Here is a 17863-nt window from a genome sequence, read left to right as displayed (position 1 = left end):
GCTTCATGAAGAATCAATTTTGAAAATGCATTGTTTTAATAAATAGCCTTCATATGATTATTATTTCGAAATATCCTCTTTAACAAATTGCCTGTTATTATAAGGAGAGACTCTCCTCTCTGATGCAAATAGATAGGCACTCTGGTTTATCTGCACATGCAGCCTGATCAGCTCTTATCTTTGTCTGAAACTGCCTATGGGTGTTTAAATCGGGCATCGCACCAAGGCTATTTCAGGCTGATTTACAGCCTTCCTGGTAGGTCTTTTAAGCAAATATTTCAGTTTTATTGTTTGCCTATGATGCTGCAATAGAGGCTTCCCCTCAGTCTACCCCTGACACACGGAGTGGGATAAAGCTGGGACAATACATTATGTCTGTATTCTTTTTTTCCTCCTTTCTTAACTATTTTTGTTTGAGGACAAAACTAAAGTGGTTTGAGATGCAAACAGTGTGTGTTATTTGAAATGTTCACCCTGGATGCCCCTTACGTATGCAGGTGTGCAGTAATGGTTGAATAGCCAGAGAGACAGAGAGGTTTATCGATAGATGGTCACTGCAAACACTAATGCAAGCACTAATGATGAAAATGGAACAGCACGCCATAGAGTCAAATGCAAGTGTGTCATAAACTGTTAATCAAATCCTACACTGTTAATTCACATTTCACATCTCAAATAGGAAATAGTGAAAACTGATTCTTCCAACCAGAAGCACCTAGTTTCTAGGGCATCTCTGAGCCTGTAGCCTAAATTGCCAAGCTTTGCTATGAACTTGCTGTTGCTTGCATTTTTTTCCCCCGTTTGAATTACAAAATTAATTTGAAAGACAGAGAACTTATTTTTTGCACACTGTTGTTGTACTTGAGGTTTTTATTATTTAAAAACACACTTAAAATAACTTGAAAGTTTCATTAATATATCTGAACCTTCATAGACAAGAAGTTACATTTATATTATATCAAGATTATGATTTCATAAAATTATATTATAGAGTGTGAAGAAGGGAGGAAGCAGTGCCTTGCGTTTAACTTCACAAGCTTCCACAACATGCATCTGTTTCCATATGATGTGTGAAAGTCTGACTGTCACTCAATATGTTTTGGTTTCATTACAATAAAACATCTGCTTGACAACAATGAATACTCCTATGTGAAGTATTGAATATTATTGCATCAACTTCATATGAGGTAGAATTAGACCAATGAGTGGACTGATTTTCCCCAAACAATCAAATGTATTTGATTTAGCTGTGCAGAGTCACTAATACAACTACTGAAATAAGTTAAATCTTCCTGTATTCACCACATTATGAGAATCTGGATGCCCATAATAATAAAAAATAATGATTATGAATGGATTTCCCATTCTAGTAGTTCCAGGATTCAGCTTATAACACACAAATAGTGCAGACTCTGAACCAAATCAGCTCAACATATGCTACACAAAAAGATTAGATTAGGCTTAGGTCAATTCAGGTATAAGGTATCAGGTCTGCCAAGAGGTCAAAAGCTGAGATGGTAGCGGAATTGCTCTGGGTCAGTTCAGAAATACTTCCCATCATAGACAGACATCTTACACAAATATCTATACACTATACTGTATAAACTCCCAAAGAGATTTCATCACACATCTAAAAGCCATCATAACTCATAAAAGGTATGAAGGTACGACTCGCACAGTAAACAAGGATGGTCAGTTTGAGCGGCCGCAGAGTGATGTTAGATTGCATCCTGACGCGTCCAGCCTCAGACACTGTCAACTGTGTTTTGAAATCCTTGGTGGACAGAGAGAGTGAAGTGTGTATTACAGACGTTAGGATATTTCTTCTAACGCTGTTAGTCAGTGTGACATTGGCAGGGGATTGAACTCCCTTCTCCAGCAGTCAGTGTTGGAGGGTGAGTCATAAGAGACCATGACTAATCGTGAAATAACCTGTCGCTTATCTGAGTGAAATAGGCAGCGTGGCTTGTATTTTCCAATCTGTTAAACATAGTTTAGCACAAGCCGTGTCTATTTGCATGCTAATGAGCTATCAGCTTGCATTAAATGATCCCGATACGGGACACTTCACCCAAAGGTTGCAAGAGGTCATGGAAAACAATCTCTAGTGGTTCTAAATAATGATTAGGTTTATTTGCGAGGAACAAATTAGTGATTACTGATGATGTCAATTCTCGAGGGCATCAAAGTGCCGGGTTCTTGCACTGCTTTCAGTAAAATAATACTACTTCAATCGTTGCCCTGAAAATACCAAGACTACAGCAACAAATATTGGACAAATTGCACCAAATTGCATGGCAATCCATATAAGAGTTGTCTCGGACGGACGGATGGCCACACAGACAGAGACAGAGCCATTTAACTCACATCGCTAAAAAAAACACGTTCACGACATGGTCTTATCGAATGGCTACAAGCAGAAAGAGAAAAAAGATATTACTTCTAAGCGAAATTGCTGAGAACTCCACTGAGGTAAAAGGAAAAAAAAAAAGTAGCTGATAATAATGATGTAGCAACTCTGACCTGTAATATGATCTTTCCCATGCAGTGCAACAAGAATATGAAGAGTCTTAAATATGAAAAAGAAGACATTACTAATCTGTGCAAAGACATAAAATCTCTGGTGAGCATTTTTAACTTCAATTTGATCTATGTAAATGTGTTGTGGAATATAAAAAGCAGATCTTTTTAACTTGTTAACTGGTCAAACAACAACACAAATATACTACAAATGAACAGCCCTCAGTCCAGTGGCAATGGCATAATACGGAGGGATAAATCTGGGAATTTATGTTTACAAACAGGATTTTAACTATATTGAGGAAGAGGAAGAGTACTTCTGTCATACTTAAACCTCCATCGTGAACTATATTGCGTACTGAATCAAGTCATTCACCTTGGTGTGAAAGGGTTACTCGCACTGTTGATCCCACTGTGAATCAGCACCCCTGCTTACAGCTATCACCTGCTTTTAGCAGAGGAGCAGAATGTTAAAAATGGCATAACACAGCTTTAGGCGGCAAAGGAAGTTTAATATAACAAAACTTCAAATCTAGCCTTTGCTGCTACCATGGATACGTTCGCTACGCTGCACGTTACAAGAAGTGATGCGTGGTAAGGTAATAAGTACAACACGTGTGTGAATACCTTGTCACCCTAAAGACACACTAAGATATTCATGGTGCACAAAAAGTGAGCACTTTAAAGTTTTTTTTTTCTTTCTATTTGAACAGAAATCCATTAAGTCAGTCTTTGGTTTAGAACACCTTAGCTTCAGCAATACTCGGGAACATTGCTGTCAAAACAGCGCAAATCACTGGGGGAGAGGAGACGATTAGACAGTGGTTTTCACTGTGAGTAACTTTGTGAGGGCTGTACTAGTAATACATGTTGTGAAAGGCTCTAATTGCATCTTTGTTGTAGTCTCACGCAGGCTTTGAACGGGGAAATCGTGTATTTCTTATACCCTGAGGTTTTCTGTTGTAACACTGTGTTAGGTTAATGGAGGTAAAAGTAGAAACTGAAAGTAGATGACTTTGACATCCCATTGAGTCTGTTAGTGGTCGTGTTTCAAATCTCAACACAGTTATCACAATTTCCTCAGCCCTCTGCAGAGGCACGAATGACACTGGGTAAGCTGGAGGAAATCTTTGCCCCTTAGAAATGTACGAAGAAAGCTCTAGGTTTCACATGTCAAGGCTAAAAAATAATGATATGGACCATTCCTAAAATACTACTACTGCTCAACTGTGACATCCCAGAACAGCGAGGTTAGTGGAAGACGATCACATTTAGATCTCTATCTAATAGAACTGAATATTAAAGCTGGGCGGAAAAAATTCAGATATAATAATTACAGATGAATGCCTTTATTTATTGTTGATTAAGGCTTATTCTTCATTCCCAAACTGATCAACTTTGTGATTACCAGGACCAAACTACTCATTTTGCTCCAACCAACTGAAACTTGTTTCATGAATCAGAGGGAGAAAGAAAGGAAACCAAAAAGATTAGCAGAATAGTTTCACCATGGCCCTTTTTTCAGAAAACATTCCCTGGTTGTCCTCTGACGTCCCGCTGTCTTTTCTCTCATGAAGTAATGATTGTGTATTGTAGTCGTCTTTCAATTCTTTCAATGCCACCCTCCAACATTTGAAAAATGGAGATCTCAAAAGTATGAGACCTGATTTGTTTTTGTTTTTGTATGAGGACTCTTTAAACTGTTAAATTTAAAAACAGTTGCAAATCCAAGGAGTTCATTTTTAGTTAATTGGTGGAAGCAAATTATTTCAGTGAACCCTTCCTCTCTTTTTGCACCCTCAAATCTCATATTCACAGTCTTTCAAATTCTTGTGAGCATAGTTGGTGAACAAGCATCATTCATTTATTTTTTACTAGAGCCCGGCCAATTTATCGGTTGGCCTTTCACAGACATATTGGTATCGGTTTTTATGTTTGCTGATATACACCAACATGGAAACTTTATGTGCAGAAAGAAGAGAGTGCATTATGGATTTGATGTAAAAAAAAAATATATATATATTTTTTCAAGTTATATATATTTGGTTATATTTGCATTTTCTTTTCATTTATAGTTATTTATAAAATGTATACTTTGTTGTGAATTCACACACAAACACACACACACACACACTCACATACTCCCAAAAAAACCCAACTTATTGGCTTGGCTCTATTCTTTATACATCTATCTACATTAATTCCTGAACAATGTGTCACGATAATTCTTTCAACATAGTGTCCTGTCAAACATTTCGGAATATTTGGTGTTTGGAATATTCCTTAATTTTATGGCATCAGCGTAGAAACTTCAATAACATAATACTGTCCATCAGAAGACCCTTAAAATACAACACATTACACAACAAAGACACTTTTTAATGTGAGAAACTGCGACAACATAGAAACACAAATAGCCAACTGGCCAACTGGGCCATTAGTCCCTCAGGTGCCTGACTTCATTTCCCATCTATGTAAATGTCAAATGTTCTCCACTCATGCCTGATAGGCAAAAAAAGAGAAGAAGCTGTAAATATGCTATTGGTGGTTAGACAAAGAACTGTGGTGTATTTCACTGCAGCAACGATTTTGCCTGATTTTTAGTTTGGGAAAGATGTAAAAGATAAAAAATTTAAAAAGGCAACGTCCTGTAAGTCACAGGTTAAGTTCCATAACTCCATAAGCTCTGCAAGTCACTCACACAATGCTCAAGCTGCTCTACCTCTGTATCGTAGCTGTGGGGAGTTGTGCCAGCAGTCTTGGGCTCAGAGTGTTCGTATGACTCACACAGAGCAGAGATGTGGCAGAGATCATCATTGAAGGGGATACACAGTCTTTATGTTGAGCAAAGCTGAAGTCAGGGGGCTAGACCGAAGGCGACTGTTGGAAAAATCCAAAGATCTAACTTCATGATATGTCTGGAGACTTGTACTAGCATACTGTACAAGATTTCTATATGGAAAAAGTTTGGCATCAGGAGTTATCCATCCATACAGCTCAAGAACATACCAACATGCTACACACAGGTACGGTACAGTACATCCTGGACAGTACCACAACTTGTTATATGGATTTTAGAAATCACAAGCATATTAAGCTGACCAAAGTGATGTACTACAAGACATTGATATTAAAGTTAAAAAACATGAAGAGAAACAATACAGTATTATAGACATGACAAAGTGCATTTATTAAAAATGGCCAGTGAATAAAAATATGTCACTAAGTCATTGTTGCAGGATTATGACGTTTCTTTGTATTAATATTTTTAGGTAAAAAGCACTTTGAATTGCCATGTTTAAATGTAGAAATATACTTATTTTCTTTAGTTTGTCATATTTTATTATTTCAGCACCAGAAATCACAGATTTATCTAGTGCATGTCGACATAAACAAACTATGCCATCGAAAATATTAAGAAAACACTCAACACACAAAAGAGTTTTAACCTGTCTGTAAAAACACCAGCAAACATAAGCCTCTCTGTATTCATTCTCACTGAAATTAAAATCTTTTTGATAAGAATAATACAAAAATGAATGTGCATGGTGCACTGCAAAACCACCATTTCACCTACACAGATTGGACGGTACCACCTGTCAATCACGCTGTATCCACAATCCAATGTATACTGTGATTTATTATCTATTTTACTCAGGATGAGACATCAATTTACTAAATCATTACTATGCTCCATGTTTTGGAGAAGACTTGAAACTAGTGACTGAGACCATAAACTGACGTTTACTGACATTATAAATCCAGTTTCTCACAGGCTCGCAACCAGTAGAGTCGCCCTCTGCTGGTCATTCCAGAGAATACAGGCTTCAGGCGCTTCCGCATTGGCTTCATTTTCCGGACCCGACCAAGTCTATGGTTGATCTCTACATTTCACGATGCATCGTGGGATACAACGAGTCCACTATCTAGGGTATAAGAAATTTCACTGAAAATTCGGACAGCACAACAAAATGGCGTGGGTGATTTTTTTTGACAACCTGGGGATCAGTTGCTGGTTGCTTCCTTAGGAGGAAAGAGCCTGCGATCCTATGTCTTAGTTTGAAACATGAAAAGCAGGGGCCAACTAATGTGTATCTGAAGCCAGTGGACACAGAAAACTATTTTTTAAATGCTCTCTGAGGTCTCATGGTGTTCAGGAAAAGAGATGCTGCCAACACACAGCGCTGTTACCTCACAGTGCCTCTTAACAAGGTGATCTGGGCCACCAACAGTAAAACCCTGCACACAGGAGCAAAGTAAACTTTTGCCCTGAAAAAGCTTTTCATAATAATAACAACTCTAGAAAGACTCCGTGACATGGTCTATGGAAGTAAACTGTTGTTCAATTCTACATGCAGCAGATGATGTAGGATGCTCTGTAAAAAATGTTGACTGGGATTTGACATTGAGCAAGCAGGAGGCAGAGCACAGTCAGGGACCGGACTTGACCATATCAAAGGTTATTGCAGAGGAACACATGGTAATTAGACTCAATTAACGTAAGAATTTGTGCAAGCTGTGCTGAATCTGATGCTTTAGTGGTCGGCAATGTGAAATGAATGCCCCTGTGGGAGGCACCTGCCTCCACCTCCACACTTTTCACCACTAATAATGTAATGGTAAATGGTAATGGTAAATGTGTGTGTGTTATATATATATTTGAGTGTGTTTGTGTGTGTGTGTGTGTGTGTGTGTGTGTGTGTTTGTGAGAGAGAGAGAGAGAGAGAGAGTGAGAGAGGAGTTTGCATGTTCTCCCCGTGTCTGCATGGGTTTCCACCGGGTACTCCGGCTTCCTCCCACAGTCCAAAGACATGCAAATTGGGATGAGGTGGATTGGGATTGTTTCTTACATATCCATAATAAATCAGTTATAATTATAATTAGTTACCCTGTCTGTCGCTCAAGTCTCTTTAATACAAGTCTGTCTTAAACCAGCTTCTCCACATATAACGCAGACCACTGACTTTATATAGTTCACACTCAGAAGTGGCTCACATGTCTATTTTGGGTAGGTCACCATGTTATGAACCGCGATATGTTTTCTTGAGCCTCGGTCCCGGGGCACAAGATTAAGTCTGAAACCTCTATTCTGGATTATCCTTGTGGCTTTTGGGACACACTCATAATCATGGATGACTCCACCTGACATGAAGGTCAAAGGAAAAACGGGATTTGATTGAGAACATCTTACACCACTCTTACTCCCATCTTCCCCACACGGCAAAATGTACGACAAATAAATTACCATTAAAGTTTCTCATAATGGGAATGGAGTAGGGAAATTATATATTCTTTTGTGTTTACTCTTACATACAGCCTCTCCACATGTACTACTATATTCAATTATATTCAATTTGATTTGTTAACCTAATACAGTATTACAATATTACAGAGAAACCCAACAGTTCCCGCAGTGAGCAAGCACTTTGTGTCTGTGGAGGAAAAAACCCTCCCTTTGAACAGGAGGACATTAGTAGCAGAACCGAACTCAGTTGTGGGTGGAACATCTGCTGCCACCGGTTGGGGAGAGAGGAGAGAGAAGATACAAAGACCACGAACATTGGAATAACCGGTGTTTTCAGCTCTGTCAGACTGGTTCTCATAATAACAATAACGACTATGACATAGATCAATTTTTTAGTTAATAATAATAATAATAATAATGATAATATAAATTATTTTTTTTCTGATGATAAATAAAGGACAATAACAATTATGGATTTGGATCTATATGTACTTCATATGAACTGCTTCAAATCATTTGATAATTAAATGCATAATGCTCCTCTAAGTATATGGAAATCAATTGGTTTTGACATTTCAAATGAAGAATTTGATACAATGCTTTCTAACTGGCATAGGACATGGGAAAGGAAGATGGCTGCTGTGCAGTGCCATATTACTGTACCTTGCCTGCATGCCTGCCGGCTATAGGCTCTGCTTTTCCTCCATGGGAATTCAAAGGAAATGTTGACTTATAAATGAATGGCGTAGGGAAGGTGGGTTTCACTGCAGCTAGATGACGGCAGTGTGGTTATGTAAACACACACAATCACACAAACACACAAACACACACACACACACTATAAATATAAAACATGTATTCACTTTAAAATCTAATGACTTACGTTATGGGGACGTGCTTTTTGTCCACACAAGGTAGCTTAGTCCCCATGATGTGACTGTGTGACACAAATACAAACACACACACACACACACACACACACACAAAGGTAATGAATATGCCAAAACAATCGTCTATAACCGCAGAGGTTAACCGATAATTACAGTCCCCATATGTTTACAGAAAGCAGAGCTGAAAATTGAGCACAGAACATCATTATATATCGATGACTTTGGTGATGAAACAGTGACCTCGAGGTAAATTAGCACAGATGTCTGTAGCATACTCGGTAAATTGCTTTCTCTGCATGAATATAAATGCACTGGGGCACAAACCAAGGAAGGAATGTTGGTCGTATAACATGCTTCTACACTTTTATGGGGTTGTAATTTTTAAACAATTGTCTTGATTGTCAAAAATCAGGAAGGCACGGCACTGTCTTTGCCTTTGTAAGGCTGGTTTCTTGGGAGTCTAAATGGACGAAGACAAAGATGAGTGGGGTTGATTATTTGTGAGGCTTTTCATGTTGGCTAGATAAGCCATGAGAAAGGCTTCACCAGCAAATGCTGATGGTTACAAAGACTTTGTCCCATCTACAAATGTATCTGTGTTTTATTTTCATTGTCACTTTTCCCATTTATTTTAATGACTCTGATGATGTCTCAATGTGAAGCATGAGGCTTGTTATTTCCTCCGAGTCGAACTGATGTATTGGCTTGACCTTTGATATCGGGCAGCCATGCCATTTACCACCCACATGATTGAGAGCCCTCTCTGAACACCACTAGATTAAAAGCGAAAATTCTGCAATGACTTGTATTTTTCTTGAAAACTGTTATTTTCGCTGTCAATTGTTTAATAAAAGGCTTATCAATACATAAAGATATCCTTGGGTTCTCCCATTAATTGCACAGGTGGGGCTCGCTCTGTCTTACAGCACTGAATTAGCAGAGCCGTGTAATCTCATAGTAAAGACAAATAAACTCAGAGACCTTTGGGAATATAGAAATGGTGGATTGGGAAAGCGTAATGTTTGCAGCTCCTGTCCAAAATGTCGTATTTAAAGAGAATATTGATTGAAACATACAGATAGAATAATGGAATCCGGTCTGTGTTCAACATCTTCCAAACAGCCAGATGTTGCCTACGTCTCTGACAACCAAATATAATTGTTAATGCGTTCATGTCTGAAAAAACCTTCGTCACAAAAGGTCTTGTGAAGGTTTGTCCTTAGGCAGCCGTTTGAAATTCTCACTCAGATGACGTGATGTGCATCAGACTATCTGCCAAGGATGAAATGGTTTCAAGGGTAGCTGGGAACTGATTTTACGGTGAGGCCTTTGAATGTATGATCGGGCTTGCGCGACTGAATACCAACATCACAGCAGGAATCTGTATCAGGTTTAAGAAAGATCAACATGTTTTCGTTTCTCTCTTTGCTTTTTCAAACTGCAGCTGCCAAAAGCAGTTATCTGCCTGGAAAAAGACACAAGGAGTTGAAAAGCAAAGCTCACTGTCTACAATATGAAGCTTCGCGTTAATTCATGCAGGACACGGTAGTCATACGCCCCGGCAGTAATCGGCTGACAGCACGCTGATTGAACAATTGCCATAAGTCACACACCAATCACAGCCATCCTCACTCAAGCCGGGTCATTTAAATATGACTCCCTCCGCACTGATCTCAGCACACCAATGCTGTCACACACCGCTTCCGCTGGAAAAGCTTGCCTCCTCCACCCCAGCCTTCACCTTTCTACTTTAGTCCTAACATGTCTCAAATATTAAAAATGGCAATCAATGTGTTGCTTGGGCCAACTCTTGTATACCCATGGGGGGATATCTGCATTGCGCTCCCTGTCTTGGTCTAGCATGCTGTTGGCTAGATACAGGGAGCATTATTGAGAATGGAGCCATCAGCGCCAAGTCTAACTGTATTTCCATTTGTTGCAACAAATGGTTTAATCTATGACGAGTGTTCCTGACTGAAAGTTAGTTATGAAAAGTGAAAAAGTCAATCTTGAGAAATACTAAAGCGAAGAGAAAATCAATACGCTGAAGTCTTCCAGTCAAAGGACAACACAGTGCATGAACAGATTTATTAATAACTATGTTAGGGCAGCTCTCCTGCCTCATCCTATGTGTGGCCCGTTTGGTCATGCAGAAAGCAAAAAACAGCATGCTGTGGTATATATTTTATCTGGGTGGCACTGTCCAAAGACAGTGCAGGATGTACAGTGTAGAGGATGAACTATTGATTTACAGGTTAGATCAATAGATTACAGCGGCAGGCCGATTTGGATGCGTCTGTAAGTTTGTAACTCTGGAGGCAAGCAGATGGAGGAGGAGAGCATCTTCTTGAAATCAAGCTGAAGTAAACAACTGCCAGTAACGTACGTCTACTCGAGAAAGTTGTTTAGTTACCGTCTTGACTTCCTGAATTTTCTAAGAATAATTACACTGCTACTCAAAACTGTACAACAAAATAACGACAATGATCAGTGATGAAAATTCCTCTACTGTACAGGAAGCGTGGGACAGTATATTCCCCCTGTGAACACAACTTTCTTACGGCTATCTGCAAATTATCCTCAAATAACCCCCTTACAGAGTGTAATATCCTTCCCTCTCTAGAACAATGCTGCAAAACAGCACATTTCAACAATGATTACCACAAAGGCGCAATTGTTGCAGTTATTTTGAATAACTCTGGAGCAAATGAAGCTTAACTCGCCGTGACCACTGGACCGATGAGCTTAATGTTAATCTTTTGCTATTATAAGTATAAAAGCTTGTGGTAAAAGTCAGGGTCCATTATGTTGGACATAGCGGGCTCTTTATAGGCAAAGAAAGCAAAGCAATCAGATTAGAGAGATTTTTTTTTTTAAATGCAGTGATATCTATGTGTCATGTGCAATCAGTCCTTTGAGTCCCATCAGGATGTATTTACATGCATGCATGAAACAGTCTTTACTACTGTTTTAAAATGTAAAAGGCCAAGGCTAATTTTAAGGCAAAACAAACTATAATAAACAGAGAGAAACTAAAACGTAACAAGTTATTGGTTGTTGCAATAGTCAATCAATAATTTGATTAGACATTAGACAGTATTTTTCTATTGTTTTTGTAGTTGTTTTTGCACCGTTGAATATCTTCAAAAGAATTCCACAAGTCTTCTGACGGATTTCCCAACTTTGAGGCTGCACCTGGTTTCAGTTCATCTGCATGTGGTATAGAAATGGACAATGGTGTGTCCTCCAATTGTTGTCCGAGTAATGTCAGTTTTGTGTGGTTGTGTAGTTGTAGGAGCATATTAATCATGATGGTTTGCAGTTTGGTTAACCAAAACCATTAAAACAAGTTAGACCAGTGTCCTCCAACCAGTGTATGCAACAGTGAGTTTTGCAAAATCATCTTTGTTTCTCCTTTCTTTGACATGTTTCCTTATTTATAATTTTTTACTACTTTTGTTTGTGGAACACTACATACCGTCACTTCTTTAGGACTTCAAAGTCGTTTAAAGGAAATAATCAAAGAACTAAGTATACAGAAAGCACAAGTAGAGATATGCAGGCTAAAAAGTTTGGACCACCAATGTTAGATCAATTTTAAAAAATGGTTAGTACCGGGTAAAACAACATCTGTCATGAAGCGATGTTACAGCCTTAAAAATGGATATATATATATGTCAAAATTTGAAGATATTTTCAGGGCATTTTTAAGCCTTTAATGATTGGACAGTATTCAGTGTGAAGGGGGGAGAACACGCTCAGTAAGGTGTCGGAGTCGAGCCCACGGTCGCTGCAGGAGGACTCGATGGATAAATCATTTTTAATTGTCACCCCTTACTCAATAGTGTGATCTGATTATTTTCATCATTTACATTGTGGGGACCATTGTTCTTTTACTATCCCCACCACTCTAGCCGTTCAGATGTAACAACGCTGCACTTACGGTCACTGCAGAACGGCCCCCCGTATGTGGTCATGGTGCAGTCGCAGGAGAAGCCCTCCCACAGCTGCAGACACACTCCCTGGTGGTGGCAGGAGTCCTCTGTGCAGGTGGTGCTGGGACCTGCAGAGTGTTGGCAGCAGATTTACCATGTGCCTTCTCTGAGAATTGATAATCTTCACTAAACCCAAAGGGAAGTGTGTAATGGTGCGCCGATTGTACTGCGAAATAGTACTGAAGATATGAAAGCGCAGAAAACATTGACGTTAATACACAATCACAATCTCAAGAGAAGCATTGAGAACATTAAGCTCATTTTGGAGACGGTCAAACCACTATGAGGCCACCCTTTTTCATTTTCAATAACCAAGTCTCCTCACTGACACTCAAACTGCTGTAAAATAAGCGTTTCTCCTTCATTTTACAAAGGAGAGATGCGTTTTCCTTGTGGAGAATCTATGACCTTTATCCATTTGCCGCCATCAGGTTAAACTTTGGGTTCACTTATGTAACTATTGTTTTCTGTTAAACTCTGTGTTTCACTGAAAGCAGCTGGATTTCTTGACTGCAGAAGGATATCATGACATGTTACTGTGTATAATCCAAAATAATAAAACCACAAAATGTTTTCACTAGACAATCATAATGGAGGTGGTTTAAATCATGTGGTGTAATTAGCTCTTAGTGAGCACTTACACTCTGGTTTCACCTCTCCCCTGAAAACGAATGTAATTGAAATAATACACAGATGTGTCGTCCTCACCTCCACAGCCGTGCTCCACCTCTCCCACCTTGTAGAGGGCATCTGCCAGCAGGTCAGGGAGCCTTCCATTCAAGTCCACAGATGCCAGACAGCCCTTGTATCCTTCCCGGGATGCGATTAACCTGGGCAAGCTGCTGTACATGCTCTTTCCAAGTCCACCCATGTACAGCTCCCCTGTTAGATAAGAGACAGAGAAAATCAACATCCAAATTATGATATTCGCCACAAACAACGTATGTGTTGGTGAATGTTCTAAAACACAGGAAACAAATTGCTTTTAAAAGGTATTTTGTAAAGAATTGAGACAATCGTTAAATTACTAACATAGTTGTATTTTTTTAAAGGTATAATGCAAATATGAGCATTTAAACTAATAAATACAATCAACTTCAAGGTGCAATTATGAAAAAAAGGTCCCAAATCACACACCCAAATCGAAAATGTTGGAGTTTCAATCTGTCTGTGCTTTCTTGTTTGCATGATGACAGAACAATAATAAAAAATCAAATCTCAAAAACAAAGGAAAATATTCACTGTGTCTTGTCCTTTTTAGATATTCAAAATAAGTTACCTTTTAAGTCGAGGTTGCGGGCTCCATTAGTGTGTTGGGTGACAGTGCGGGAATCAATCTTCAGGATGTGCATATTGTTGCTGTCACGAGAGATCACGACATTGTGCCACTGGTTGTCGTTGAGAGGCTTGTCAGAGTTTCCCTTCATTAGTGACGGCCCATTTCCCAAATCAAAAACATAATGGATATACCTACGGGACAGGACAGTGCAGACGTCTACAGTCAGTATTTCTTACTTGGGAGTCATCTCTCCATACATCATGTCAATAACAAACTGACATATTTAGGTGAAGAAACAATTCAAATCCATTAATGTAGCTGTGCAGTTAGAGTTGAGCTACAGTCTGTTTTGTGATGCGACCACTGGTGTAGGCATGTGCTCCTGTATTTATACACTGTGTGGTGACCAAAAAACTAAAATGTCTGTCAAGATATGCATCGTTGTCTGGATATGAAATGACATATATAGGGATATGAAATAAGGTCATATCATGCAGCACTACACTGAGGTGGCTCAAAGTCAGAAATTTCCAAGCACTTATAGATATATGAAAAAATAGATAGCGAATCAATATCCCATGTTTTACACAGTTCCAGTTAAATTTCTGCTAAGACAACCCCGAGTTATACCACCTTTTGCTTGTTTACACTGAACCAAGCAAGCATTTTACAAAGCATGTCGTTGCTATGGAATTGGGGGCAACGTCCGTGGAAAAAGCTGCTAGACTTCACAGATAAATTGAGCAGCCTGGAAACTATGACGTACGTGTTGGAAAACACTTTGAGTCTGTGTTGTCTGAGAGAGCTTCTGGTTCAGCAGGCTCCGGAGCTGAACAAGGGCCTGCTGCTGACTAATTACTGGGAGAAAAAATCTGGTTTGACAGCGGGATGCTCGACTTTATTTGCGGCCGAGTCAAGCTGCCAAAAGTGCTTGAGGAGGTCTGATTGTTAGAATGACTCTACGGCTAAGCTGTAACAGCAGCTATTGTGTTTGCTTCCAATCTGTGCTTGTCTCCCTTTAACAAAAACATTTATTTTTGTTTATCATAAATTAGACATTAAACAAATTAAATATAAATCATGATTAGGGCATTTTAAGCCAAAGACAGGAGATAAGATTATATTCATGTTGCTTGGGTTTTGCACCAAAATAAGACTATACAAGTACAACATTTGGTAAAATAGTTGTTCCAAAAAGCCCCATCTACCTTTCCTCAGCCCAGGCCGGTATGGAAAACTCCGACCAAAGGCCGCAACACTCACCCTTTGACTAGCTCCACCACAATGAAGTCGCTTCCATCTCCAGTGTTGTAAAGTATGAGGCCGTCGGGACTCGTGGTCTTGAACTGGAAGAAGAGGTGCATAGAGGCGTAGGCCTGCAAGGTGGAGAAGGCCAAGTAGCTAGCTTGGGTTACAAAAGTTACAGGATTGGCCACTATGTGCCTCATGCCAAATCGAGCATTCAGCTCGCAGTAGGAGATGTCTCCGTTCTTGCACTGGTCCAGATACAGCATCCCGTTGAGGGAGAGAGCTTGCAAGTGGCCGATGAAGTTGGAGGGCACCACGGAGATGAAACGCCGCTCTGACATGATCCCCGTCTCAATGTTATTGAACTCCAGGCGGGTGTGGGCGCCGGTCATGTGGCCTGAGGAGCAAAACATGCATCCTTAAAATTTAAAATACCTCTAAATATCTGTACGGTTGCTGCTACAGCCCCTTTGTTCTCAATGTACCTTCCACAGTCACATTGTCCACAGAGAGCTGCAAGTTCTTCCCACGCCGCAACACCTTCACCGCGTGCCACTCATTGTCATTCAGCTTCTCGCCGACCAGTAGTACCTCCGGTCCCTTGCCTGAGAGGTGAAAAGAATCAAGTGAGAATCGCACCAAATAAGCTCAGCACACTTTTTTCACACTAAGCTCTCAACAGGCGCAGCACTCTCTCCCCAGGGCGCATAGCCTACATTCATCTGCTTTCACAATCACACACACACATATAGCCTTCAACATTTATATGCAGCTAAAATTTGCATTCACTCAATACACACTTAAAGGAGAAATGAGACAAATAAATTACAGGAGCAGCTCCTTTCCTGAGAGACTGAAAGTATAAATTGATTTGTGTAATAAAATAGCATGATGCGTATTTGTCTTCAGAGGCATTTTATTGGTATCTCCTGGCGAATTATATTATGTCTTATCTAGAGGCTTGGCCCAAACATACAGCTTTAAGTTTCCGCATTTCCTCACTACCCACTGCATTTTCTCTCTGGTTTCAAAATAGGTCACAGTGCAGAGGCTTGCCACTGCTGCACCGTCATCCCGAATCAGTGCCTATGCAACAGGCCGACATGGCAGTTCAAAGGAGTTCTGACATCGCTTGGGAAACTAATTGGCCATGCCTAAGCCGACTGCGCCTTCAGGGGTTTGTCTGTCTAATTGAGCTCAGGGTGCAGGAGAATTACAGGGGACGTACAGAGGGCAATAAATGGAAAACATCAACGGGTTTCCTGAACACTTCACTGTTTCATCCTCAGGGAAATAAAACTGTGACTGGAGGCTTTGTCCAAGGGCTGCATATCAAGTGTCTCTACAGAGCGCCGCATGACACCACCGTCCACCTGCTGAATATCGACACACACCAGACGGATCAATCGCATCAAATCCAGATCCGTCTACATTTGATGAGTTCACTTGGATAATGAGAAACAAACCCCTCGCTGGAATCATGTCCAACTTTAAAGCAGAATGATTTACTTGTAAACCTCCGACATGAAAACAGAGGTACAGACAAAGAGGAGGATGTGGGAGGCTGCCTAGTCGGGACTACGCATCTCATCTGTGCCATCAGGGGGGAGCTCCCCTGCTATTCAACGTCTAAACCCAAACATCCTGATCGGACAACATGGACAAACTGGGTGAGAATTCTTGCGAGGAAAGTGTTTTAATGTCTTCGTGTATATTAGATGTTCTTCTTTACGAGTCTCATTAAGGACTGCAGCACACATCATTTGGCCCATGAGGGGGCTGGGTAAGATTGATATATTGCCTCTAGTGATGTCACTTGAGTCAGCATCTGTTGGGGTTTTAAAATGAAAAATAAAAAACCCGCGGTTGTGGCATTATTCAAAGGAGTGAGTTGCCAGACCTCTACACTCTGCTTGTGACTCGAGGCTGGGTGAGCTTCGTCTACAACATCGAGATGATCTCCAACCGCACCGTCGGCTGTCGAGTTGCATTGTGGGTGATGTGGGAAGAATGAATGGGCCTCATGCAGGAACATTTTCGTATTCTCACATACCAGGTGAGATTCAAAGAACGCCTAACCTGCGTAAACACGATGAATGCCACATGTGCGTATTTGAGCACATAGTTGCTTAAAAGTGATGAATATAAAATCCATTAATGGAAACCTTTCCTACCTGAAGGAAAATGTTCCTATATACCATAAAGAACAGATCTGTTTGTCGGAATGGTTCTTGCATGAGGCCCAATGTGTAATATTTAAAAAGACATCTGGTGCTGGGGCCAGACAGTCAGTTTTACTGACTATGTGTTGTCAGTACTGTGCTGTGTTCATAGCAGTGTTTTGTCTCTAACTCTGCAGAGGGAAATAAAATGGTGGAATACAACATGTATCCTCACAGATGTGGGCTCCATTCATTTAGTTCAGCTTCCAAAGTTTGAAGAGCAAGCTGCACATTTTAATGCTTCAAACAAGGATAATTCCAAAGGCACGGTGCACTTACACAGGTCAGCCTTATGGGTGAGCTGAGACTTTGAATGCAGGATGTGGATGCTAATCAAAGCATTTTGTGGTAATTGGGTAATTTTGCAGAGCGCATGCCTCATTTCGAAAGTGTGCAGTGTGCCATTATTCCCCAGATTCCAGAGAATTACTCATGAGCACTGCAGCAACATTTGTATTCTTACA

General features: G+C 40.1%; 1 protein-coding gene across 2 annotated transcripts in view; it reads right to left on the bottom strand.

Moving 5' to 3' along the window:
- nrxn2a (neurexin 2a) overlaps positions 1–17863 on the bottom strand; it is a 120344-nt gene that overhangs the window by 37166 nt on the left and 65315 nt on the right. For both annotated transcript variants that reach the window (XM_035625836.2, XM_035625837.2), the window contains 5 exons: positions 15663–15782; positions 15193–15574; positions 13930–14120; positions 13359–13532; positions 12599–12718 (listed from right to left, as the gene is read on the bottom strand). In XM_035625836.2, the coding sequence (XP_035481729.1) occupies positions 12599–12718; positions 13359–13532; positions 13930–14120; positions 15193–15574; positions 15663–15782 (987 nt within the window). The remainder of the gene's footprint in view (positions 1–12598; positions 12719–13358; positions 13533–13929; positions 14121–15192; positions 15575–15662; positions 15783–17863) is intronic.

The sequence above is a fragment of the Scophthalmus maximus genome, chromosome 2, assembly GCF_022379125.1.
Source record: "Scophthalmus maximus strain ysfricsl-2021 chromosome 2, ASM2237912v1, whole genome shotgun sequence".
NCBI lineage: Eukaryota > Metazoa > Chordata > Actinopteri > Pleuronectiformes > Scophthalmidae > Scophthalmus > Scophthalmus maximus.
The sequence above is the reverse complement of the archived record's forward strand: the minus strand, read 5'-3'. Positions and strand labels throughout refer to the sequence as shown.